This window comes from Benincasa hispida, chromosome 12 (assembly GCF_009727055.1).
Source record: "Benincasa hispida cultivar B227 chromosome 12, ASM972705v1, whole genome shotgun sequence".
NCBI lineage: Eukaryota > Viridiplantae > Streptophyta > Magnoliopsida > Cucurbitales > Cucurbitaceae > Benincasa > Benincasa hispida.
In genome coordinates this window covers 79,935,290-79,957,148 of record NC_052360.1, presented here as the reverse complement: position 1 = coordinate 79,957,148, position 21,859 = coordinate 79,935,290, and the positions used below count along the sequence as shown (strand labels likewise).

Below are 21,859 nucleotides of genomic sequence, written 5' to 3'. Positions count from 1 at the left end.
TTTTGTTGTTAAAATTTGAAGCACGTTTTATTTATTTTTAAGAACTCACTTTTGTCTCTTTTTCACACTCATGAGTAACCCTCTCTCTAATACTTTTTTCCATCCTTTTCTAATCTTTGTGATTCGCTGTCGAACTTATTCCTTCAAATTCAACGTACATTCTCAACATTGTACCTCAAAGAGGACTCGAATCTTCATGCTCTTTTGCATGATATTTTAAGTCTATCACATATCTACCATTCCACCACCAAGACATCGTCGAAAGTAAATCATATTCTATTCATATGATTATTGATCTCATGTGATGTATGTAATATAATTTATCACTAAACTTTCAGAAGTACCAATTTAGTCCATATATTTTATAAATTTTAAAAATTTGGTCCTTATTATGAATAACATTATAAGATTTTACGAAGTTTTTTTTTACATATGTAGATCAATTACCAATAGTAAACAATCTTTTTTCTATACACTATAAAGACTAAAGATTATTCCAAGACTAAGTAGTTATGTAATAAAAGTTGACACTTAATTTCAATGAGATTTTTCATGATGAAGATTAAATGGTTACAAATTTCATAGTATAGATACTAAATTATTACTTATTAAAGTTTAAGGATTAAATTATTATAAATTTGAAAGAACAAAACCTAGATTATTACTTCCATAAAAATTTGGGGATTAAAAGTATTTTTTTAACTTTATTTATTGAGTTTAATAACAACTAAAGTGAGCTATATTTAGGTTAGCTTTACTATTCGTATTCAGTTATTCAAATTTATTTATTTTTACTGATATTTTTTTGATTAGTTACATAAATAGAATTTAAGCTCAAAATAATACAATATGTAGGATAAAATAATTGCATATATAGAACAAAAAATGGTAAACGAACCATTTTGCTCGTTTCTTCCCATTTTTCTCAAATCGAAAGCTCTCACTGATAGCCACTGATAGCTGCTATCACTAATAATAGTTACTATCATTGTTAGCTTTTAATTTGAGGAATATTAATACAATCTTGAAATATTAGCTTCTAATTTTCTATCAGTTATCAGCGGCTATCATTGATACACTTTCATCAATTGAAATCAACCTTGAAATATTAACAGTTAAGGCTATCAGTGACTATCAATAATAGAGTTTTATAAGTAGTTATCAACATTGAAAGAAAACAACAACTTTGAAAGATCGAGTTATACCATTGATGGAAAAGTATTAGTGGCTATCATTGATAAACTTTCATAAATGACTATTAACTTTGAAAGATTAACATAGTAGCTATCACTAATAATCTTTTATCGTGACTATCATTAATAGCAACTATCAGTCACTATTAGTGATAGACTTTTATAAATTACAATTAACTTTGAAATATTAACACTAAAGGCTAGCAATGATAGATTTCTATAACTAGTTATGAACTTTCAAAGAAACTCGATATATAGATTTCAACTTGTATTACCGATATCACTAATATCACTCATATTGTGATTATCAATGATAGCTTCTTTCACTGATAACATCACTGATAAGATGCTATTAATGATCTCACTGATATCATGCTATCAATGGTCTCACTGATATCATGCTATCAGTGTTAGCTCTCTATCATCGATAACATGCTATCAGTAGTAGCTTATATCATTAGAAACATACTATTAGTGGTAGCTTCTATCATCGATAACGTGCTATTATGGTTAGCTTCTATCACCGATAATATGCTATCAGTGGTAGTTTCTATCAATGATAGCTACGAATCACCTTATTTCCCTCGTCTTTTCCAAACATTTATACGGTCCCTTTCTTTTTGATACCTTTCAAGGGCACTTCTGTAAAAATAACGAACAACCAAACCAAACCGTGCTTCTTCGTTTGATTTTGTAAACAAATATTACGGTACACTACATAAATATTTCAATTTGTGCCATTCATTTTGGACCATTTATGCCATTTTTTCAAGTTTATTTAGACATCATACTCTTAAAGTCCTATAAAAAGAAAAAGACTATTGGCCATTCACATTTATCATTTTTTGAGAAATAAACTGTTTAATAACTATCATCGTTTTTTATTTCAAACTTTTAAAAATTGTTTATAAAAATGATGGAAATTTTTGGACTAAAAAGAATAATTTCTTTCAAATTCTTTTTCATCTACTATTTATATTTAATGTTTCGTTCTAATAATCAAACTTGATGATTGTCTTGTTGGTGTTAAGTTACTTATGAATAGGGTACTTTCAATCTTGGGTGTGAAACTCAACCTTATAATTGTTATGGAAAAAAAAGGAAGAAGAAAAAACTGGATAACGAAAAGGAAAAAAAAAAAAGAGATGAAACAAAAATTTGAGAAAGAAAAGAAAATAGTACAACATGACAAGACAAGAGAGGGCGAAATTGAAAATTATAAAAAATTCAAAAATTGATTAGTCAACATTTTCATATTTACAAATATTTTAAAGAGGTGATATATTTTTAGATATTTTAAATAGTGGATATATTTTTAGATTTTTTCCCTTAGTTTACTATATATTGCAAATATCCTAAATTTTAGGATTAAAGAAAAGTTGTTGGTTCTTTTATCCTGGGTTTTTTTTGAAAAATTTACCCTTAAATGTATTAGAAATGCTCAATTAGGTGACTTTACAACTAGATGTTCACGAGGCGGGGCGGGGCTGGGCTGGGATACCATTCCCCATTTCATTTTCCATCCCCGTAAAATTCCCCACAAAATCGGGGCGGGGATCTCCACGGGAATTCGCGGGAATTGGGTTCCCGCGGGGAATTTTTCCCCGTTATTTTTTTTGGTAAAAAGTCAATTAATGTAAATCAATAATGTGAGAAAGTTTTAATTAAATAATTAACTTTATCACTAAGTTGTTATTATGGTTAGTTTTGAATGACAATTTGCATTTAAATATAAATTACTCAAAGTTTGACCTAAAAAGGCCAATTAATTTTTTTAATAGAACGAAATAAATATAAATCAAATTATTCACATATATAATCTAAATTTAGACATTTAATTTAAACATTCAATTTAAACATATTCATTATCTTTCTCAATAAATAATCAATTTTGAAATTTAAATGTAATATTTATATAATAGTAATAATAACATAAAATTAGATAACTATACTAAATAAATATGTAAAAACTAATCGGGGCGGGGATGGAGAATTTTTTTCTTCCACTCGTGGAAAAATTAGACACCTCTATTTACAACAAATTTTGTCAATAGAAAAATTAATAAAACAATAAATTGATTAACATATTTATACATGTGAATAAGTCACTCAAATTGTACTATGAAACTTATTTCATCAACCTCTTTAGTTTCTGTTTTCTTTCCTATTCTTAAATAATTCCGTGGATAATGTCGTAAATTTATATTTATATTGGATTTCATCTTAGACATAAATGTAAATTCTATAAAATCTTTGATAGTTAAAATTAGGTAATCGCAATGGATAACATTTTTAGAATCAATAGTTAAGTGTATAGCAATATTTTTAAAAAATTATAAATATAGTAAAATCTTCTTGTGATGGACTCAATCATTGATAAATTATTATTATTGATATGATCTATCATTGATAGACTCTCACCCAACTTTGTTATATTTGTAATATTTGTAGATCTTTTTTGCATTAGGTTATATTTGATAATATTTTGATCTGTAGTAATTCTCGAAGTTGGGCCAGTCCACAGTCCAACCAAAGGCGGCCCATTTCTATTGGGCGGCCAATTCCGTCAGCTCATTCTGCGCTCGAGTTTCCATTTCTTCAACCTCGATCGAGCATAGGCGGCGAAAACCCCTGCACTCACCGTCGTCTTTCTCGGAGCAAAATGGCCTCAGGTCGCAATGGCACCAGGTTCTTCAGAGGTTGCAGAACCCTCTTTGATTCTCTCAAATCCACCACTCAAGCTTACTCTTCTACTCCTGCGGTCTCTGCCAAGGGGAAGCTAAAAGCCTCAAATACCGCCGTTTCGGGCCAAAAATCGGTAGCCGGACCAAAGAAAGTGGTGAATCGTTCGACGGGAATTTTTAAGTCCTTCCCAGTTTCTCCGGCTCTCGCTGGCTTCCTTGGCATGTCCGAGACTTCGCGTTCCGAAGCCGTCAAACAAATATGGGCCTACATCAAGCTGAATAACCTCCAGGTTACTTTGATTTCTCTATTGTTCTTACTTATATAGCCTTTGTTTTTTTTAGTATCGTTGTTCTAGTTCCTTGTTTCCTGCCATCTCTTCGTTTGCCTAGTTAATGTCTTCTTGATTGTAAGTTAGCTTAGTGCTTGAGATTTTGGGTGTTGTGTTCGTTTCGTAAAGTATTAAATGTTAGTCCTCTGTGAGCCGATTCTCTCTTTCAGTCTTCATTTGCTGAATCAAAGGTCTCTGAAATGGGAGTTCTGAATTTGAAAATTAGGTGAAATTATAGGTGAACCCTCACCATGTTATAGTCCATGAATCAAATTATCTTTAGACTAGAGGGATTAAATCCATACCTGTTCCCAAGTTTCAATTGCCTCGAGTAATCAGCCGACTATTCTGGCCATGAATGGATTTATTCAGCAATGTCGTTTAAAGGATTGAATGCTACTGTGTGACATTTTCTTTTCACGTGGATTTGGGTTTGATCTCTGCTCTGAAAAAGTTAGCTACTACATAGAGCTGGGAACACCTACCAAAATCCCCCTGATGTCCAATTTTTGGGTATATACTTTCATTGAAGTTCATGAAAGGCTAAACCAGGATATGCCGTCTCTTACCAAATGAAATGGGAATGTTGGCCATGCGTTTCTGAAGGGTGTGTGGTGAATTTTCAGATGCACAGATCATCTAGCAAAAGAAGCTTCAGCTTCTCTCACCTTGCCCTATCATGTGATGTTTCTTTTGAAACACCCTAGAAGTGAACTACTTTAGCTTGTCATTGCTCATCAATTGAAATTGTGGTTGAATGGGAATGAAAATGATAGTAAATGTGTCACTATATTGTTGATGTTGAGTAGTTGGAACTGTAGTTGTCTCATGTTCTGCCACACCCAAACCAATCCAGTCAGAATTTATCTAATGGGGCATGTCATGCTACTATCCTATTAATGGTGTTAACTGTAAAGATCAAGTGTTAATCCTCATTGTATATGAGCTGAAACTAGAATTTAACATAGTATTACTTTTCTTTTGGGAGTTTGGAAGATTTTGCTGATTGATACATATATATATACATACACATTTTGGTGTGCAGAGCCCAGCTGACAAGAGGCAGATCAATTGTGATGAAAAGCTGAAGGCTATATTTGATGGAAGAGAGAAGGTGGGATTCTTAGAGATTGGAAAATTGCTAACCCCTCATTTTGTGAAATCTAGTTAACCTTAAACTTCCAGTGCATGCACTGGCTTAGTTGTTCTAACTGTTCTTTCTCAACCTGTCTTCCAAATCCTTGATGTTGTTTTCTTATGTTGTGTTTTTTTTGGTTAATCCTATGACTTCACCTTTACTCTTTTGTTTGTAAAGGGGGTATGCTATTCCAAACAAACTTTGGATAAGGAAATAGAAGTAGTGATGCTTGTGTGCTTAAAATTGCTATTCCTAGTCTCATTATTTCAAAGGTAAATGCATATTTATCAATAGGTTAAATGGTAAATGTAATTGCCAAATTGAGGCTGGAGGCTTGATTCACATTCCTGCAATTGTTTGTACCAAACAATGGTAAACCTAATATAATAATAGGTTAAATGTCAAATGTAATTTAATGATAGTTAAATTATAAATTTAGTCTCCGTGTTTCAATTTTTTTGTCCAATAGATTGATGAATGAGTTGTTAAGAGTTTGTTTGGTAGACAATTTGGAAATAATGAATTTAATAAAAATGAAGTTGTATTTCATGTTTTCAGATATGTATTTGGCAATAGATTTAGAACTTAAATTTCAATTTAAATAAAATTTCGGAATGTGTTTGATAAAATATCTATAAATCATAAGACTAATTATAGTTGCCTATTAAATATTAGGTGGCAATATTATTATTTTGTAATATCATATAATGTAAAATGTATAATATGTTAAATATTTTAATTTAACAAAAATAATTGAATTTATAGCTTGAAATATTTATTTGATAATGTTATTATCTTTTTTAGTATAATTTTGCATTTTAAAATTTTGAATCCAAATTTGAATACAAAACATAAAAATGTTGTTTTTAGAACTTGCACTATTTGGATCATAAAATCTGAAAAATAATTTTTCAAAACTGAATTCAGACAATTGTACTTAGTAATCTAAAAACATAAAACATAATATGAGTTGCCTACCAAATAGGACTTTAATTTTTTTTTTCCAATCATATGTTTAATAAGTTTATGATCATTTTATTTTATTTGTGTCTAATATGTTTTTGATCTATTCGATGTTTTTTAGTCCTAGAAACCAAATTTAATTAGTCTAATATTTTTGTTAACATGAAAAGAATATTGAATATGTAAGAGACCTTATGAACAAAATTAAACATTTAGAACACAACATGAAAGTTCATAAAACTATGAAATATTTTCTAGGGCAAATCATATCCTGAACTCTGAGATTGTACCAATTTAAATCCTAACTAGTTATTCTAAATTAAACTCTAAACTTTAGAGGTAGTATCAATTTAAACCCCAAATTAATAATTGTGTCAATTTAAACCTTAAAGTTTCACAAGCATATCAATTTAAACCCTAAACTTTCCTAAGTGTATCCAGATAAAACATAATGGAGGATTTAAATTGATACACTTATAAGATTTAAATTGATACATTTATGAAAGTTCAAGGTTTAAATTGATATAATTATTATTTTGGGGTTTAAATTAATACACTTAAATTGAAACAATTATTAGTTTAGGGTTTAAATTGATACAACCTCTAAGATTTAGGGGTATAAATTGACATTTACTTATTTTTTTAACGTTTGGATATCCATTGGATATAAACATGATTTTTTTTAGAATAGGTGATATTATTATACAACAACAAGGGGATCCCACAGCTCGGGATCAAGGCATCAAAGCAATAAAACACAAGCAAAAACAGAACAACAATTTCACAAACAAAAGCAATAAGATAAGACTAGAATATAACCAAAACATAAACGCATAAACCCCAAAACCACCAAGGGGAAAGCCAGAGAAAAGAAACCAAAACCTCACAGCTAGGGACAACAACAAAACAAAAAGCAACGACAAGTTAAAAAGATGAAAAACATCCGTAAAGACATTAGATAAGACCAAGAAGATCAACTCGCTAGGAAGCAATTCGAACACGAACCGTAGAGACCATAAGGTGAAATAGAGCAGACACCAACCTCTATGCAGCCGTCGATTACGTTCTTGCCAGATGTAGTAGATGGAAGCACACCAGAATACCTGGAACAACTTACTACGTACCGCCTTACCCGACCTCACTCGGTACAACCAACTTAACTCGACATCCCAACCCGTCACTCGATGCGACGAACCTAACTGACGCAACACACTAGACCACTCCTCTCTCCCAAACCCATACTAAAAAAATAAATGATCTTGTGACTCCACATCTCCCCCACACAGAAGACACCCCCTTTCTGACAACACACTCCAGCTCCTTAACCAATCCCGTGTACCCAACCTGTCCCTCACAACTAAACATGCACAGAAGGAATGACGTGGAATACCATCCCCCACCCAAAAAATACCAGCCCAAGACACCTTAGGACGTACACTTTCCCACGCACTATCGATAGAAAACCAACCACTAGCACCCGACACCCAAACCCAATAGTCATCCCCCCTCACCCTAGGCCCCACTGCCTGAATAAGACCCCAGATCTCAAGCAACTCCCATGACACTGTAGGCCACCTCCAACCTCCCTCACCATCCAAGAACTCTGACAACCACGCTTCCAAACTACCCATTGCATTATGAACCACCATAAACCCGTATGAANCCCAAACCCAATAGTCATCCCCCCTCACCCTAGGCCCCACTACTTGGATAAGACCCCATATCTCAAGCAACTCCCAAGATGCTGTAGGCCATCTCCAATCTCCTTCACCATCAAAGAACTTCGACAATCGCACCTCTAAAACTACTCCCTGCATCATAAACTACCGTAGGCCCATATGAATCCAAAATCGCACCCCCGGCAGCCAAGGATCCCACCAAACAAAACAAGACCATCCATCGTCGATCATCAAACGAACCAGATGCTTGAAATTATCTCTACAATGCAAGATAGCCCTCAAGCACCAAGACCTGCCAATCTCATTCCGAACAACCCACAAAGACCGCCCACGCAAAAGATACGCCTCTACCACGCTACCCATAATGATCCTGATTTAATTAAGAGAAGCTAGAGCAGCTTCATAATAACAACCTAGTTCCAAGAAGCCACATGTTTCACACCCAATCTCCTTTCTCCCAATGGCAAGCACATCTCATCCCATGCCATCTGTGCACCACCCCGACTCACCGCATTGCCCTTCCATAAATAACTACGTAACAGATGATCAACCTCATGAGTTACACACGCAGGCAACACGAAGATGCTACACCGAAAAATCTGAAAGGACTGTAAAACAGACCTAACAAGTTGCAACCTCTCAGCAAAAAAGAGGGACCGACGCACCCAACTTCTAATACGAGCTGTAATCCTCTGAATCAAAGGCGCACAATCCACAGCCCTCAACCGACCAGCCAATAAAGATAACTCTAGATACCTAACAGGCAACGAACCAAGAGCGAATCTTATAAACGCAGCTAGTTCCTCCGCCTCACCTGACTCCACACCTGCAACAAACATGGAACTCTTCCCAACATTTGCAACTAACCTAGATAGACCCGTAAAATACGCCAGGACCTGCCTCACAGACTCCAAAGAATCTCTTTCAGCTGCATAAAAAATCATCAAATCGTCTGCAAAAACCAAATGAATCAGGCTTACACCCTCACACCGATCGTGGAATTTAAACCACATAGGAGGTTTATTCAACAATCGGGACAAGACCTCTATCACCATCACAAATAAAAAAGGAGACAACGGATCCCCTTGCCTCAACCCCTTCCTACCAGGAAAACCCCCTCAAGGGAACCATTAATCATCACAAAGAATGTAGGCGAAGTAACACAAGCCCTCATCCAACTAACAAACTGAAGGGGCGTACCTATCGCCAACAACACACCAAACAGAAAATCTCAATTGACTGAATCGTACGCCTTCTGAAGGTCCACCTTCAACACGCAACGTAGCTTCCCTCCTTATATCCCCCCACAAGCTCCGACACAATGAAATGTTATCGAAAATCGACCTACCAAGAACAAACGCAGATTGGTTACCACTAATGAAAGAAGGCAACCACAACCGTAATTTCTTAGCTAAAATCCTTGAGATATAATTATACACAACATTGTAAAGCCCTCATGCCTTTCAACTATTTCCCCAGCTCCCCTTGCACCAGTTCACTCAGCCTCAGCCCACTCCCAACAGGCTCGCTCACCCCAGCTCCAACCCAACACCCCTCACAACCCGGTTTTCTTCCGGGCCCTCAACACTCTCAAGGCTCCTAGACACACCCCTCACCACTTGATCCCCAACACCTCTCGAGCCCACACTCCCTTGCCCATCAACTAACCCTAAACCCATCCCACCCAGTCCAACTTCCGAATCTAGGTTAGACTATAGGGGCTTCTTCAACCCTTTAAACGCCGCTGGTTCACCCGCCGTCAACCTCCCCAACCCAACACTGGCAACACTCCTCGTACCAGACCCTTCACCCTCATTAGAACGACTGTCAGACTTCCCAAAATCCTTCACCTCCGAAGAACGAGAACCCAAACCCGATTCTATCTCTGATCTAAGCAGACAAAAGGGTTGCTGAGCAACTCGACCTCCATTCTTCTCTTTCAGTCTTAAAGGCGACCTCTTACGCACCATCGTCACTAGCTCTCCCCGTGGTTAAACCCACACCACAATACTCCAAACATCAGTCGGCTACAAATCTCGTCACCTCGATCACCGATTTTTCTCCTTTAGTCTACTACAAGCTTCGGCACGAAACCTCAGTCTACAACATGAACTGAAACCCATGAACTACACCTATCACGAATAGCACGAACAACAATGGCCTACCCATGAAACCCCCGGTGAAGATGACCTATCACGAACAACACGAAAATGGCCTATCATGAACAATCCAAACATAAACCCCCTAACACGAACAACAGACGCCTTAGCTTAGCAAAACCTGCACGAATGACGTCTACCCACGATAGAGACGAAACGGCGTGCGAAGCTTGCAAGCGACGGCCCACGGTGAAGACTGAACTTTTAAAGAATTTTATTAATGGCGTGTTTATTAAAGAATTTTAACCAAATCTAAAAGAAGAAAATTGTGGGTCGTCGCTTGCAAGCTTCACACGCTGTTTCGTCTCCACTGTGGGTAGGCGTCGTTCGTGCAGGTTTTACTAGGCTGAGGCGTTTGCTATTCGTGCTGGGGGGGCTTATGTTTGGACTGTTCGTGATAGGCCGTCTTCATGCTGTTCGTGATAGGTCGTCTTCACCGGGGGTTTCGTGGGTAGGCCGATGCTGTTCGTGATAGGTGCAGTTCATGGGTTTCGATTCGTGTTGTAGACTGAGGTTTCATGCTAGGGGGTTTCGTGTCGAGGCTTGTAGCAGATTGAAGGAGAAGAGCTGGTGACCAAGGTGACGAGATTTGTAGCAGACTGAGGTTTGGAGTATTGTGGTGTGGGTTTAACCACGGGGAGAGCTGGTGACGATGGTGCGTAAGAGGTCGCCTTTAAGACTAAAGGAGAAGAATGGAGGTCGAGTTGCTCGACAACCCTTTTGTCTGTTTAGAACGGAGATAGAATCGGGTTTGGGTGCTCGTTCTTCGGAGATGAAAGATTTTGGGAAGTCTGATAGTCGTTCTGAGGAGGGTGAAGGGTCTGGTACGAGGAGTGTTGCCAGTGTTGAGCTGGGGAGGTTGACGGCGGGTGATCCAGCGGCGCTCGAAGGGTTGAAAAAACCCATATCGTCTAACCTAGATTCGGAAGTTGGACTGGGTGGGATGGGTTTAGGGTTAGTTGATGGGCAAGGGAGTGTGGGCTCAAGAGAAGTTGAGGATTAGGTGGTGAGGGGTGTGTCTGGGAGCCTTGAGGGTGTTGGGGGCCTGGAAGAAAACTGGGTTGTGAGGGGTGTTGGGTTGGGCCTTGAGGGAGCTAGGGTGAGCGGGCCTGTTGGGAGTGGGTTGAGTCTGAGTGAAGGGAGTGGACTGGTGCAGGGGGAGCTGGGGAAAGAGTTGAAAGGCGTGGGGGCTTTGTTGGGTGGGCCGGAGATGGAAGGCTCGGGGAGGTGGTGGGGGCACAGAAGTTAAGCCGTGAGGAAGTTTACACGGGCTGGGCCTATTAGAAGTGAGGGATGTTCGGTGGACGCATGGGTTTTTTTTGTGAGGCGGGAGGAGTCGGTTTTCAAAATTGGTTTAGCTAAAGAGTTTGGTCCAAATCAGAACGGTTGGAGGAGCGGTGTGGTTCTGATGGTTCCAACTCTGGCGTGAAAGGGGAAAATTCATGGACGACCTTTTTGGGACCAAATTTGAGAGAAAATTTAGAGTTTATTTCCCCATTGATTGAAATGATAAAGTTATTGTTTGAACCTTGTGAGGAGATTATTGATGCCGATGTTTGTTTGTGGGAGAAATCTTTTGGTGGTTAGTTTTGTGGATGCCAAACTTCCGTATTTTGTTATTTGTCGACTTATTCAGAGATTTGGGGTCGTGTGGAGATGTCAAACTATTACTTGCTGGAGAACAGTTTTGATTTCTTTAAATTTCAGAAGGCAGAGTCTTAGGATTGGGTGATGGAGAATGGTCCATGGCACTTGGGTGGCAAGCCCATCTTATTACAACAGTGGTCTCTAGGTATTGTTCCACATGAACACAAACCCTCGCATACGATAACCGCCGTCGCTCTCTTGTTGCAACATCAAAAGAGACAGGCTTACCCATGGCACTAGCTAACACTGCTAAACCCCTATCCGTCCACAACTCCAGGGGAACACGCTCCAGTTTGATCCAGATGGGAACAAAATAAAAAACAAAGGTTTCAGGAACAATACCTAGAGATCACTGTCGTAGGTGTGCGTGTTGTGGTTTTTTTGGGCATATTGGGGCTGTGTGTGAGAAAAAAAAGAGTGGCAAAGGGTCAGAAGTTGTGTATTGTGGCAGTTAATGAGGGTGTTTGGGAGAGAATGGGGGTCTTGAAAGTGTGAGGAAGGGGAAAGATTTGGGTGTTGGCGGGAGAGGAGTTAGCCGAGTGGTTGGGATTAGGGGTGTGGGGAGTTATGACGAGTTTACTATGGTTAATCGTAGTCGACGTGATAGAGGAGGTGTAGGGCACAGGGGTGGCAGTGGGTCACCGGGTTTGGCACCTTTGAGAAGTAGAGTAGTTTATGGGTCCCCTGGAATTATAGGCTTTGTAAAGCATGTTGATGAACGTAATCAGTTTGACGTTTTGTGTGATGAGGGGGGAGAATCGTTGGCTCTAGCATTAGTGCAGGCAAGTCCTGATCCGTTGTCTGTTATGGATGAAATGTTCGGGAGTTCGGGAAAAATCCCAGTGGGAGATGGTAGGTGTGATGTCTTGCAAGGTTCATGATTTGGTGTTCTTGGAATATTAGGGGGTTGAATGACCCTGTCAAGTGTAGGGTGATGACAGAATTTTTGGCTTCCTACTCTGTTACTTTCTACTGTTTGCTTGAGACGATGGTTCGTCGCGAGAGAACTTTGGTATGATGGTGGGTAGGTTCGGTGATGTCTGGAGGCGTGTGTGTAACTATAACGTGAGGGGAGTTGGGAGGATCTGAGTGATGTGGCGGAAAAATGTCTATGACTTTTTTTTATAGATGTTAATGGGGATTAGTTCATTTCTGGAACCTTGATGGATATCGTATCTAGGGCTAGGGTACATATTGGTGTTGTGTATGCCTCAAATCATGTGAGCGAGAGGAGGAACTTGTGGTCTCAGTTGATTGATGTGCGTGCCTCGTGGCAGCTTCTTGGAGTTGTTTTAGGGGATTTTAATGTTATTTGTAGTAGTTTAGAGGATTTTGGTGGTTGCCCTAGCTTGAGGGAGATGGAGGAGTTTGATGGGGGCGTTATTAGGGGCGAATCTGGTGGAGTTGGGTGTGACAGGTAACTGGTTTACTTGGACTAATAAACTTCAGGGAAAGGGTATCCTGCGTCGGTTGGATCGCTGCTTGTCTAATGAGGCGTAGAAGGTAGCGTTTCTGTATTCGGAGGTTAGGGTTGGTTAGTGGGGGATTTCTGATCACAGCCCTTTTCTGGTTTCTACAGGGGAGACGAGGAGTAAGCCCCTCCTACGTTTCACTATTTTTCTCATTGGGCGGAGGCTGATGGGTTTATTGATACCATCAGGATAGTATGGAGAAGGTCTGAAGATGTGTCTCCTATGGTTAGCTTTGTACGAAATTTAAAGACAGTGAAACGGATTTTACGTACTTGGTTTGGTAGGCATATCTCTGTGTTATCTAATGAGGCGCGGGTGGCTAGATAGATTATGGAGGTTGCTCAGGTTGGGGTAGAGAGAGTTCCTGATTTAGAGTCTAGTGTGTTCTAGTTATGGAGACTTCTCGAGCCACTGAGGTGTTCTGGTTAGTGGCTAGATTGGAGGAGGCGTCGCTTCGACAGAAGACCAAGGTGAGGTGGCTGGAGTTAGGTGATATGAACACAACGTTTTTTCATTGCTGTGTTCGCTCTCGTCGCAGTTGCAGTGGTTTATTTTCGGTTATGGATGCTAGGGGGACTTGTCAGTCGGTGCATAATAGGGTGGCGGAGGTGGCAGTAGAGTTTTTTCGAGGTAGTTTAGAGTCTCAGTCTGTGAGGTATAGGGATCTTACTGCCTGGATTGGAGATATTGTGCAGTTCAGTTGGTCTAAGGAGGGGGTGGAGGCGCTTGGTCGCCCTGTGAGTCGGGATGAGATTTAGAAGGTTTTATTCTTGATGAAATCTAGGAAGGCTCCTGGGCCTGATGGATTTTCGGTGGATTTTTTCAGAGCTGCTTGGAGTGTGGTTGGGAATGATTTCTGTGATGCTGTTCTAAAATTTTTTGAGTCCTGTTCCCTGCCTGGTGGGGTTAATTCTACTGCTATTACTCTTATTTCAAAGAGGCGGGGAACTGATTGTATAGAGGAGTTTTGTCCTATTTCTTGTTGCATTGTTGTGTATAAGTGTATCTCGAGGATTTTAGCTGAGAGATTACGGTTATGGTTGCCTTCTTTCATCAGTGGTAACCAGTTTGCGTTTGTTCCTGGTAGGTCGATTTTCAATAACATTTTATTGTGTCAGGAGCTTGTGGGGGGCTATAAGGAGTGTAAAGGGAAGTCGCGTTGCATGTTGAAGGTGGACCTTCAGAAGGCGTACGATCCGGTCAATTAGGATGTTCTGTTTGGTGTGTTGTTGGCAATAGGTACGCCATTTCAGTTTGTTAGTTGGGTGAGGGCTTGTGTTACTTCGCCTACGTTCTCTGTGATGATTAATGGTTCCCTTGAGGGGTTTTTTCCTAGTAGGAAGGGGTTGAGGCAAGGGGATCCATTGTCTCCTTTTTTGTTTGTGATGGTGATGGAGGTCTTGTCCCGATTGTTGAATAAACCTCTTGTGTGGTTTAGATTCCACGATCGGTGTGAGCGTGTGGGCCTGACTCATTTAGATTTTGCAAATGATTTGATGATTTTTTGTGCAGCTGAGAGAGATTCTTGTGAGTTTGTGAGGCAGGTCCTGATGGATTTTGCAGGTTTGTCTGGGTTAGTTGCAAATGTTGGGAAGAGTTCCATGTTTGTTGTGGGTGTGGAGTCAGGTGAGGCGGAGGAACTAGCTGCGTTTATGAGATTCGCTCTTAGTTCGCTGTCTGTTAGGTATCTGGGGTTAACTTTATTGGCTGGTCGGTTGAAGGCTGTGGATTGTGCGCCTTTGATTCAGAGGATTACAACTCGTATTAGAAGCTGGGCAGCGCGGTCCCTCTCTTTTACTGGGAGGTTGCAACTTGTTAGGTCTGTTTTACAGTCCTTTCAGGTTTTTTGGTGTAGCATCTTCGTGTTGCCTGCGTGTGTAACTAATGAGGTTGATCGTCTGTTACGTAGTTATTTATGGAAGGACAGTGCGGTGAGTCGGGGTGGTGCACGGGTGGCATGGGATGAAGTGTGCTTGCCGTTGGGAGAGGAGGGGTTGGATGTGAAACATAAGGCTTCTTGGAACCAGCCTGTTATTATGAAGCTGCTCTGACTTCTCTTAATTAAATCAGAATCATTATGGGTGGCATAGGTGGAGGCGTATGTTTTGCGTGGGCGATCTTTGTGGGCTGTTCGGAGTGAGGTTGACAGGTCTTGGTGCCTGAGGGCTATCTTGCGTTGTAGAGATAGTTTCAAACATCTGGTTTGTTTGATGATCGGTAATGGACGGTCTTGTTTTGTTTGGTGGGATCCTTAACTGCCGGGGGGTGCGATTTTGGATTCATATGGGTCTACGGTGGTTTATGATGCAAGGAGTAGTTTGAAGGCACAATTTTCGGAGTTCTTGGATGGTGAGGGAGGTTGGAGATGGCCTACAGCGTCTTGGGAGTTGCTTTAGATCTGGGGTTTTATTCAGGTAGTAGGGCCTAGGGTGAGAGGGGAGGATTATTGGGTTTGGGTGCTGGGTGCTAATGGTCGGTTTTCTATCGATAGTGCATAGGAAAGTATACGTCCTCGTCGTCCTAGGGTGTCTTGAGCTGGTACTTTGTGGGCAAGGGGTGGTATTCCGCGTCATTCCTTCTGTGCGTGGTTAGCTATGAGGGACGAGTTGGGTACACGAGATTGGTCAAAGAGCTGAGATGTGTTGTCAGGGGGGAGGGGTGTCTTCTGTGTGGGGGAGGTGTGGAGTCGCGAGATCATTTATTTTTTGAGTGTGGGTTTGGGAGAGGGGTGTGGTCTGGTGTGCTACGTCAGTTGAGTTCGTCGCATCAGGTGGCGGGTTGGGATGTCGAGTTAAGTTGGTTGTACCGAGTGGGGTCGGATAAGGGGGTGCATAGTAAGTTGTTTCGGGTATTCTGGTATACTTCCATCTACTACATTTGGCAGAAGCGTAATCGGCGGCTGCATGGAGGTCGACCGAGGTTGGTGTCTGCTCTGTTTCACCTTATGGTCTCTACGGTTCGTACTCGAGCTGCTTCCTGGCGGGTTGATCTTCTTGGTCTTATCTAGTGTCTTTACGGATGTTTTTCTTCTTTTTGAACTTGCCGTTGCCTTTTGTTTTGCTGTTGTCCCTAGCTGTGGGGTTTTGGTTTCTTTTCTCAAGCTTTCTCCTTGGTGGTTTGGGGGTTTATGCATTTATGTTTTGGTTATGTTCAGGTCTTATCTTGCTGCCTTTGTTTGTGAAATTGTTGTCCTGTTTTTGCTTGTGCTTTGTTGCTTTGATGTCTTGATCCCGGGCTGTGGGATCCCCCTTGTTGTATAATAATATCACCTAAAAAAAGAGAAGGAAATTATGGTTCCAAATTAATTACAAATGTTATGTATTTTTTTTGAAGTCAGAGGTTCAAATCTTCATATCTCTTGGACTAAATGAATGCTAAAATATAAGATAGAATAACAATAGAAAGAATTAGGTTTAAATCTTCTTTTAGTCCCTCAATTTTGAATAATATTCTATTTTGATCCCTAAACTTTTAAAAATGTTCACTTTAGTCCTTAAACTTTGCATATTGTTTTACTTTGATCTCTAAACTTTTAAAATTGTTCATACTAGTCCCTAAACTTTGAATATTGTTTTACTTTGATCCTTAAATTTTTAAAAATGTTCGTTTTAGTCCCTGAACTTGTAAAAAAATGCTTACTTTGATCCTTGATATATTAAGATTTTGTTAACTCTGTAACAAAATGGCATGATGACTTGTATTTTTGGATAACTATGCTACCAAATAAGTTAGCTACGCTAAAAAATCTAGAGTTGCAATTTTGAAGGTGACAAAACAGGAGAATTTAAAAGGTATTTTTTGTTCAAAATTTTGGTCGTTCAATATTTAGGCGTGTTGGTTGTTGCCATTTTAACTTCACCTTCATCTTGCTTAATACATCTAGAACCTACTCATCCAAAAATACAAGCTCCTTTACATTTCTTTTGAAGAGTTAACATAATCTTAATAGTAGAGGCTAGAATAAATTCTTTTCGAAAGTTTAGAGACTAAAACAGATATTTTTTAAAGTTTAAGGACCAAAATAGAATAAGATTCAAAATTTAAGGACAAAATAAGATTTAAACCAAAAAATGGTTTTATCAAGTAGAAAATAGATATAACACCACCCATTCTCAACCAGTATTTCATGGCTTGTTAGACAAACTAATTTTAAAGGCAAGTTTATATTTTCAAAATTAGTTTCCGAGATTATGATCAAAGAATTTATAGAGGTTAGTGTTAGCCTGTTAGATCATAAACAAAAACACACACAAAGAAAACGATCCATAATTTTTTTTTTAAGGTAAACTCTTTAAACAATTTTTTTTTTAACCATGTGCGGGGTGAGAGGTCGAACCTCCGAATTTGAGGTTGATAGCATGAGTTAAATGCCAGTTGAACTTTACTCGTGGTTGCAGCCAAAACATACATAGTAACGTGACAAGGATGAATAGAAAGAAAAAATTGAATATTATTAATTTGAAAGTGAGTAAGAGAAACAACATTATTAATGGAGAAGATGATGAACCCATTGATCAAGAATAGCAGGGGAACCATACCAAGGTCTCAATTCATCATCAGATCCAACAGGGGAGTGATAGACTCCATCAAAGCTAATGTTGATAGCTCCTTCCAAATGAGCTGACACTTCTGGAACCACCCCATCTCCCCATACCTCACTCTCTCCACACACCTGATCCAAGCGAATCATGCACAAAGATTAATTTTTCTTTCTATTTGGTGAGTGGAGATTCGAATCTCTAACCTTTTGATTGATGATATGATATTTTAACAAGTCAAGCTATGCTATGTTCAAGTTCACGCATTCAAAATGAATGTTTCAATTTAATTACCTGCTTGTATCCTTGCCCGACAAAGCGAGCACGCAATGTCATCATGGTTGTGTCTGTTGAGCTACTTGTGTCGTTTGTGATGGCTAACTCAGGAGATGGTTGGTTGTTGGAGATGGAAGCGGCTGCAAGAATGGTGTTTGCATCTGAGTTACCAAACAAGCGAGCCCCTTGAATGTACCTGCATTTAGCAGTCCCCGGTTGACACACAGTTCACAATTCAAAGTACATTTTTCATGAGTTAACACAAGGAGTAAAGTCTGAAGTTTAACATAGTTATTCTTACTCATAATCCATCTGATTTTTGTTATTAAAATTTGAAGCACGTTTTATTTATTTTTAAGAACTCATTTTTGTCTCTCCTTCACACTCACGATTAACCCCCTCTCTAATACTTTTTTCCCCCCCTAACATTTCCCTCTCTGAACATATTCTCTCTCCAATTTATGTTCCATCTCAAACTCCTGTTTCTCTTTCTCTTGGATCTCTCTCTCTCTGACATATCTACCTCCAAAATTTCTCTAACTTTTCTCTCTCTACATAATTCCCTCTACAACTTCTCTTTTCGAGCTAGCATCTTTCCTTTTTCACTCTATCTTTTCCTAACTTTTTTTTAATAAAAAAGTCAAAAATATAAAATATGTTCAAGCTAAATTTTAAATACAAAAATTAAAAGTAATTGTCACACATGCTATATTTTCATTTCCAAAGAAGGAAACCAAAAACCAAGAGATTATATGTGTGAATATATATAAAGCTTATCATTTTCTCAATAATTTTGCTCTATAATTTTTTTAAATGAGGATAAAGTACTTGTACAAAACCGTATAATTTTTCTTTCTAAGTTTGTTTTTAGACTCAATCTTTTCTTATAAATTTGATAAGGGAGGTATGAATTTGATAAATAAAGAATAAAGGCTACACTGTCATCTAAAGACAAAACAAATCGAATTCTTCAGCAAAGAAAACAGAAAATGAGATCTCGCAGTTTCCATTTACCTTCCTGCTATACATACATATTTCAATTCGGGATTGTAACCAGCTTTTGAGCAATTTTTGTCCACATAATTCAGAAGCCCCCTCGTCTGATCAATCACTCCTGGCACACCTTTTGGAGGCGGCCTAAGAAAGATCCATCATTTATTTTGCTGCTATTTAAACGTGAAAATTTGAACAAAGCTCAAGATAATAGGAAACAACAGAACATTCATTCAAATACATGATCCATCGTTCTAATGAAAAAGGTCGATTTATATGATAAAGATAAATTTAAATTTCATGTCATTCATCTATTAAACGACAACATAACATCAAAGAGTAAAATAATTACGTTTATGGAAGCTTAGAGTATAATATAAAAACTTTAAAAGTTCATCAACCTACATGAAATAATCCTGAAAGTTTGGATTCTAAAAAGAAACTTCAAGAAGAAGCTTGGTAAGGATGAGACAAATATTAACTTACAGGTGAGGGGTTCCAAGAGTCAGCAACATGGAAATATGAGATATACCAAATTCTTCCATGTAGACTCGTGCAAGCCATCCGCCCGCTGAGTGCCCGATCAAGGACAAAGTCCCACCTAAAGATTGAGATAATTCCATCTTAAGGAACTGCTGTACACTATGATTGTTGTGAATTTGTAAATGAGACCACAAACTCATGAAGTATAGCAAAAAAGGAATAAGAAGAGGAAAAAAACTTTAATTAAGCATTGACATAAAAATTATGTCGTATCACTTTCCTATCTTTTCCTAGTTTCAAATTTCTACTTACTATTTACTTTCCGCTTCCAAGATCTGTCCTGGAGTGGCAAGCCATGGGTTTTAACATTATGAATAATTGGGCGATGATATACTACATGATACAACTGCTATGAACTATACTGAAAAATATTGTCATGGCTATTAGTTAATGTTCTGGCAAGTATTATCAAGTCATTAGCATTCAATGGCATTCTTTTTACCATTTGAGTTCAGCAAGCGAATGTCTGGTCCTTTGACATAGTTCAACTGCAGAGGTGCAAATTGGAACTGTTTATGTTGAGGCTGAGAAGCTTGTATAATTTGTAAAGTTTTATTATGGATTATGTATTAAAATGTGTAATAGAGTCCGACTGTTATTAAGTTTTCAATCAAGGATCTAAAACCAGAATCCAAAAGGTGAGTTTAGTAGCCTAAAAATGCAAACTCAACTTCCCAACTCAATGGCATATAAACCCAAAATGTTTCTCAAAGATTTTACCAGACTAATACAAAATGGTGAAAAAAAAGTAATTTATACGCTTGAACTTTATAGATTATATCAATTACAACTCTAAATTTACAATTGAATCAAACTTTCACAAGTGAATCAAATTAGATCAATTATAATGATTTCCACTTGATTCTACTTAAAATCAGCTCAAAAACACCTAAATAAAACTATTCATATTCCAAAATCCCACCAAAGTATTAAGAAAAATCAGAAAAACAAGATGGAAAAGGGCATATAATAATGAAAATTTGTTGCACTCTATTTGATTCCACCATTTTTCTCTAATTTACATTAATCTATACATATTAATTGTTTTAAAACAAAATTCTAATGGAGTCTAAATTGATCCATTAAATACAAAAAGGCAAAGCGAGTAAAGCAAAAATGAGATAAACACCTTGAGCGAACTCCTTGGCTTCTTGGATTGCCTCATCTGTTTTCTTCAGATACCTGCTCACCAGCTTAAGAATGAAACAGTTAATCTTAATCCAACAGTTTCCAAGCCAAAAAATCCCCAACTCATACCAAAACGACAGTGGAAAGTGGAAGTACCAATCGAGGACAGGGCGAGGACGAAGAGTGCCGCGCCAGTAATTAGGATCAAGCAATCCAGCAGCATTCCTCAGCCAGTCAATTCTCGACACCTTAACAACCACAGCGGGAACACCGTAGCGCTCTTTCAAAAGCAGCCTCAATTTATCATAGTCCCCGGAGTTGTTCCCCAAACCCTAAAACAAAATTGAAATCAACTCTATCATTGTAATCCGAAAATGGTAACTGAAACAGGGAAAGAAAGAGAGTAGTGTTTACAGGAAGGATGACGGCAGGGCGGAGGGAGCAGGAAATCTGGGAATGAAGAGAAGAGCAGAACGAGGGCTTGAAATGCAGAGGTGAAAACGAAACCGCCATTGCCATGCTTGCTTGCTTGCTCCGTGCAGAACTCAAGTGAATGTTATTCCATTAGAGAGAAAGAGAGAACGCCCTATCTAGTGGGAAATTTGAGAGAGGTGTCAGTGTTTTCACCTCAAATCCACAATATTTTTGTATTTACAAGTTTTAATTTTTAATTCGATTTTTATTAGGTCTTTAAACTTTAAAAATTTTTAGATTAAAATATTATTTTAATTCTTACTCCAGAGTTTATTTACTTTTTAGTTTATGTATTTTCAAAGGTTTCATTTTAATATTTTCAATAATTTTGAAGTTTAGTAATTTAGAGTTTATTTTTATAAAAATTAGATAAATGACGATAACACTTTTCATGTAATGAAATGTAATATGTGAATATATTTTCAAAATTTGTAGTGAGATTGTTAATTGATAATAAAAAAATTTGAAAAAAAAATCCATAATAAACTAATGAGATTTATTGGAAGTACATGGACTATATTAGAAAATACATAAACTAAATTTGACCAAAGTCTAAATTAGAAGACCAAAATTATATTTTAATTAATATTTAAACTTCTAATTTTTCATTAGATACATATTTGACATGTTTGAAATTTTTTGA

General features: G+C 38.0%; 2 protein-coding genes across 2 annotated transcripts; one reads left to right on the top strand and one right to left on the bottom strand.

Annotated features, from left to right (window-relative positions):
• The first annotated feature begins 3,763 nt into the window (after positions 1-3,763).
• LOC120092757 (upstream activation factor subunit spp27-like) lies at positions 3,764-5,686 on the top strand. The gene is made up of 2 exons (XM_039050945.1): positions 3,764-4,167; positions 5,252-5,686. Exons 1-2 carry the CDS (start codon positions 3,856-3,858, stop codon positions 5,375-5,377), a joined length of 438 nt encoding a protein of 145 aa, XP_038906873.1. The 5' UTR covers positions 3,764-3,855; the 3' UTR covers positions 5,378-5,686.
• A 12,004-nt stretch (positions 5,687-17,690) lies between these two features.
• On the bottom strand, positions 17,691-21,367 carry LOC120092752. The gene is made up of 7 exons (XM_039050937.1): positions 21,157-21,367; positions 20,899-21,074; positions 20,744-20,796; positions 19,558-19,672; positions 19,093-19,215; positions 18,097-18,274; positions 17,691-17,936 (listed from the first exon to the last, which is right to left on the bottom strand). Exons 1-7 carry the CDS (start codon positions 21,259-21,261, stop codon positions 17,751-17,753), a joined length of 936 nt encoding a protein of 311 aa, XP_038906865.1. The 5' UTR covers positions 21,262-21,367; the 3' UTR covers positions 17,691-17,750.
• Between the last annotated feature and the right edge of the window lie 492 nt (positions 21,368-21,859).

What these genes read in the sequence shown, in the direction of transcription:
- LOC120092757 (XM_039050945.1), top strand. Translation starts at nt 3,856, where the DNA reads ATGGCCTCAGGTCGCAATGGCACCAGGTTCTTCAGAGGTTGCAGAACC. An exon ending in TCAAGCTGAATAACCTCCAG is followed by an intron (nt 4,168 to 5,251) that starts GTTACTTTGATT and finishes TTTGGTGTGCAG; the next exon opens with AGCCCAGCTGACAAGAGGCA.
- LOC120092752 (XM_039050937.1), bottom strand. Translation starts at nt 21,261, where the DNA reads ATGGCAATGGCGGTTTCGTTTTCACCTCTGCATTTCAAGCCCTCGTTC. An exon ending in AGCCAAGGAGTTCGCTCAAG is followed by an intron (nt 19,673 to 20,743) that starts GTGTTTATCTCA and finishes CTCAATCTTTAG; the next exon opens with GTGGGACTTTGTCCTTGATC. An exon ending in TCGGGCAAGGATACAAGCAG is followed by an intron (nt 17,937 to 18,096) that starts GTAATTAAATTG and finishes CGCTTGGATCAG; the next exon opens with GTGTGTGGAGAGAGTGAGGT.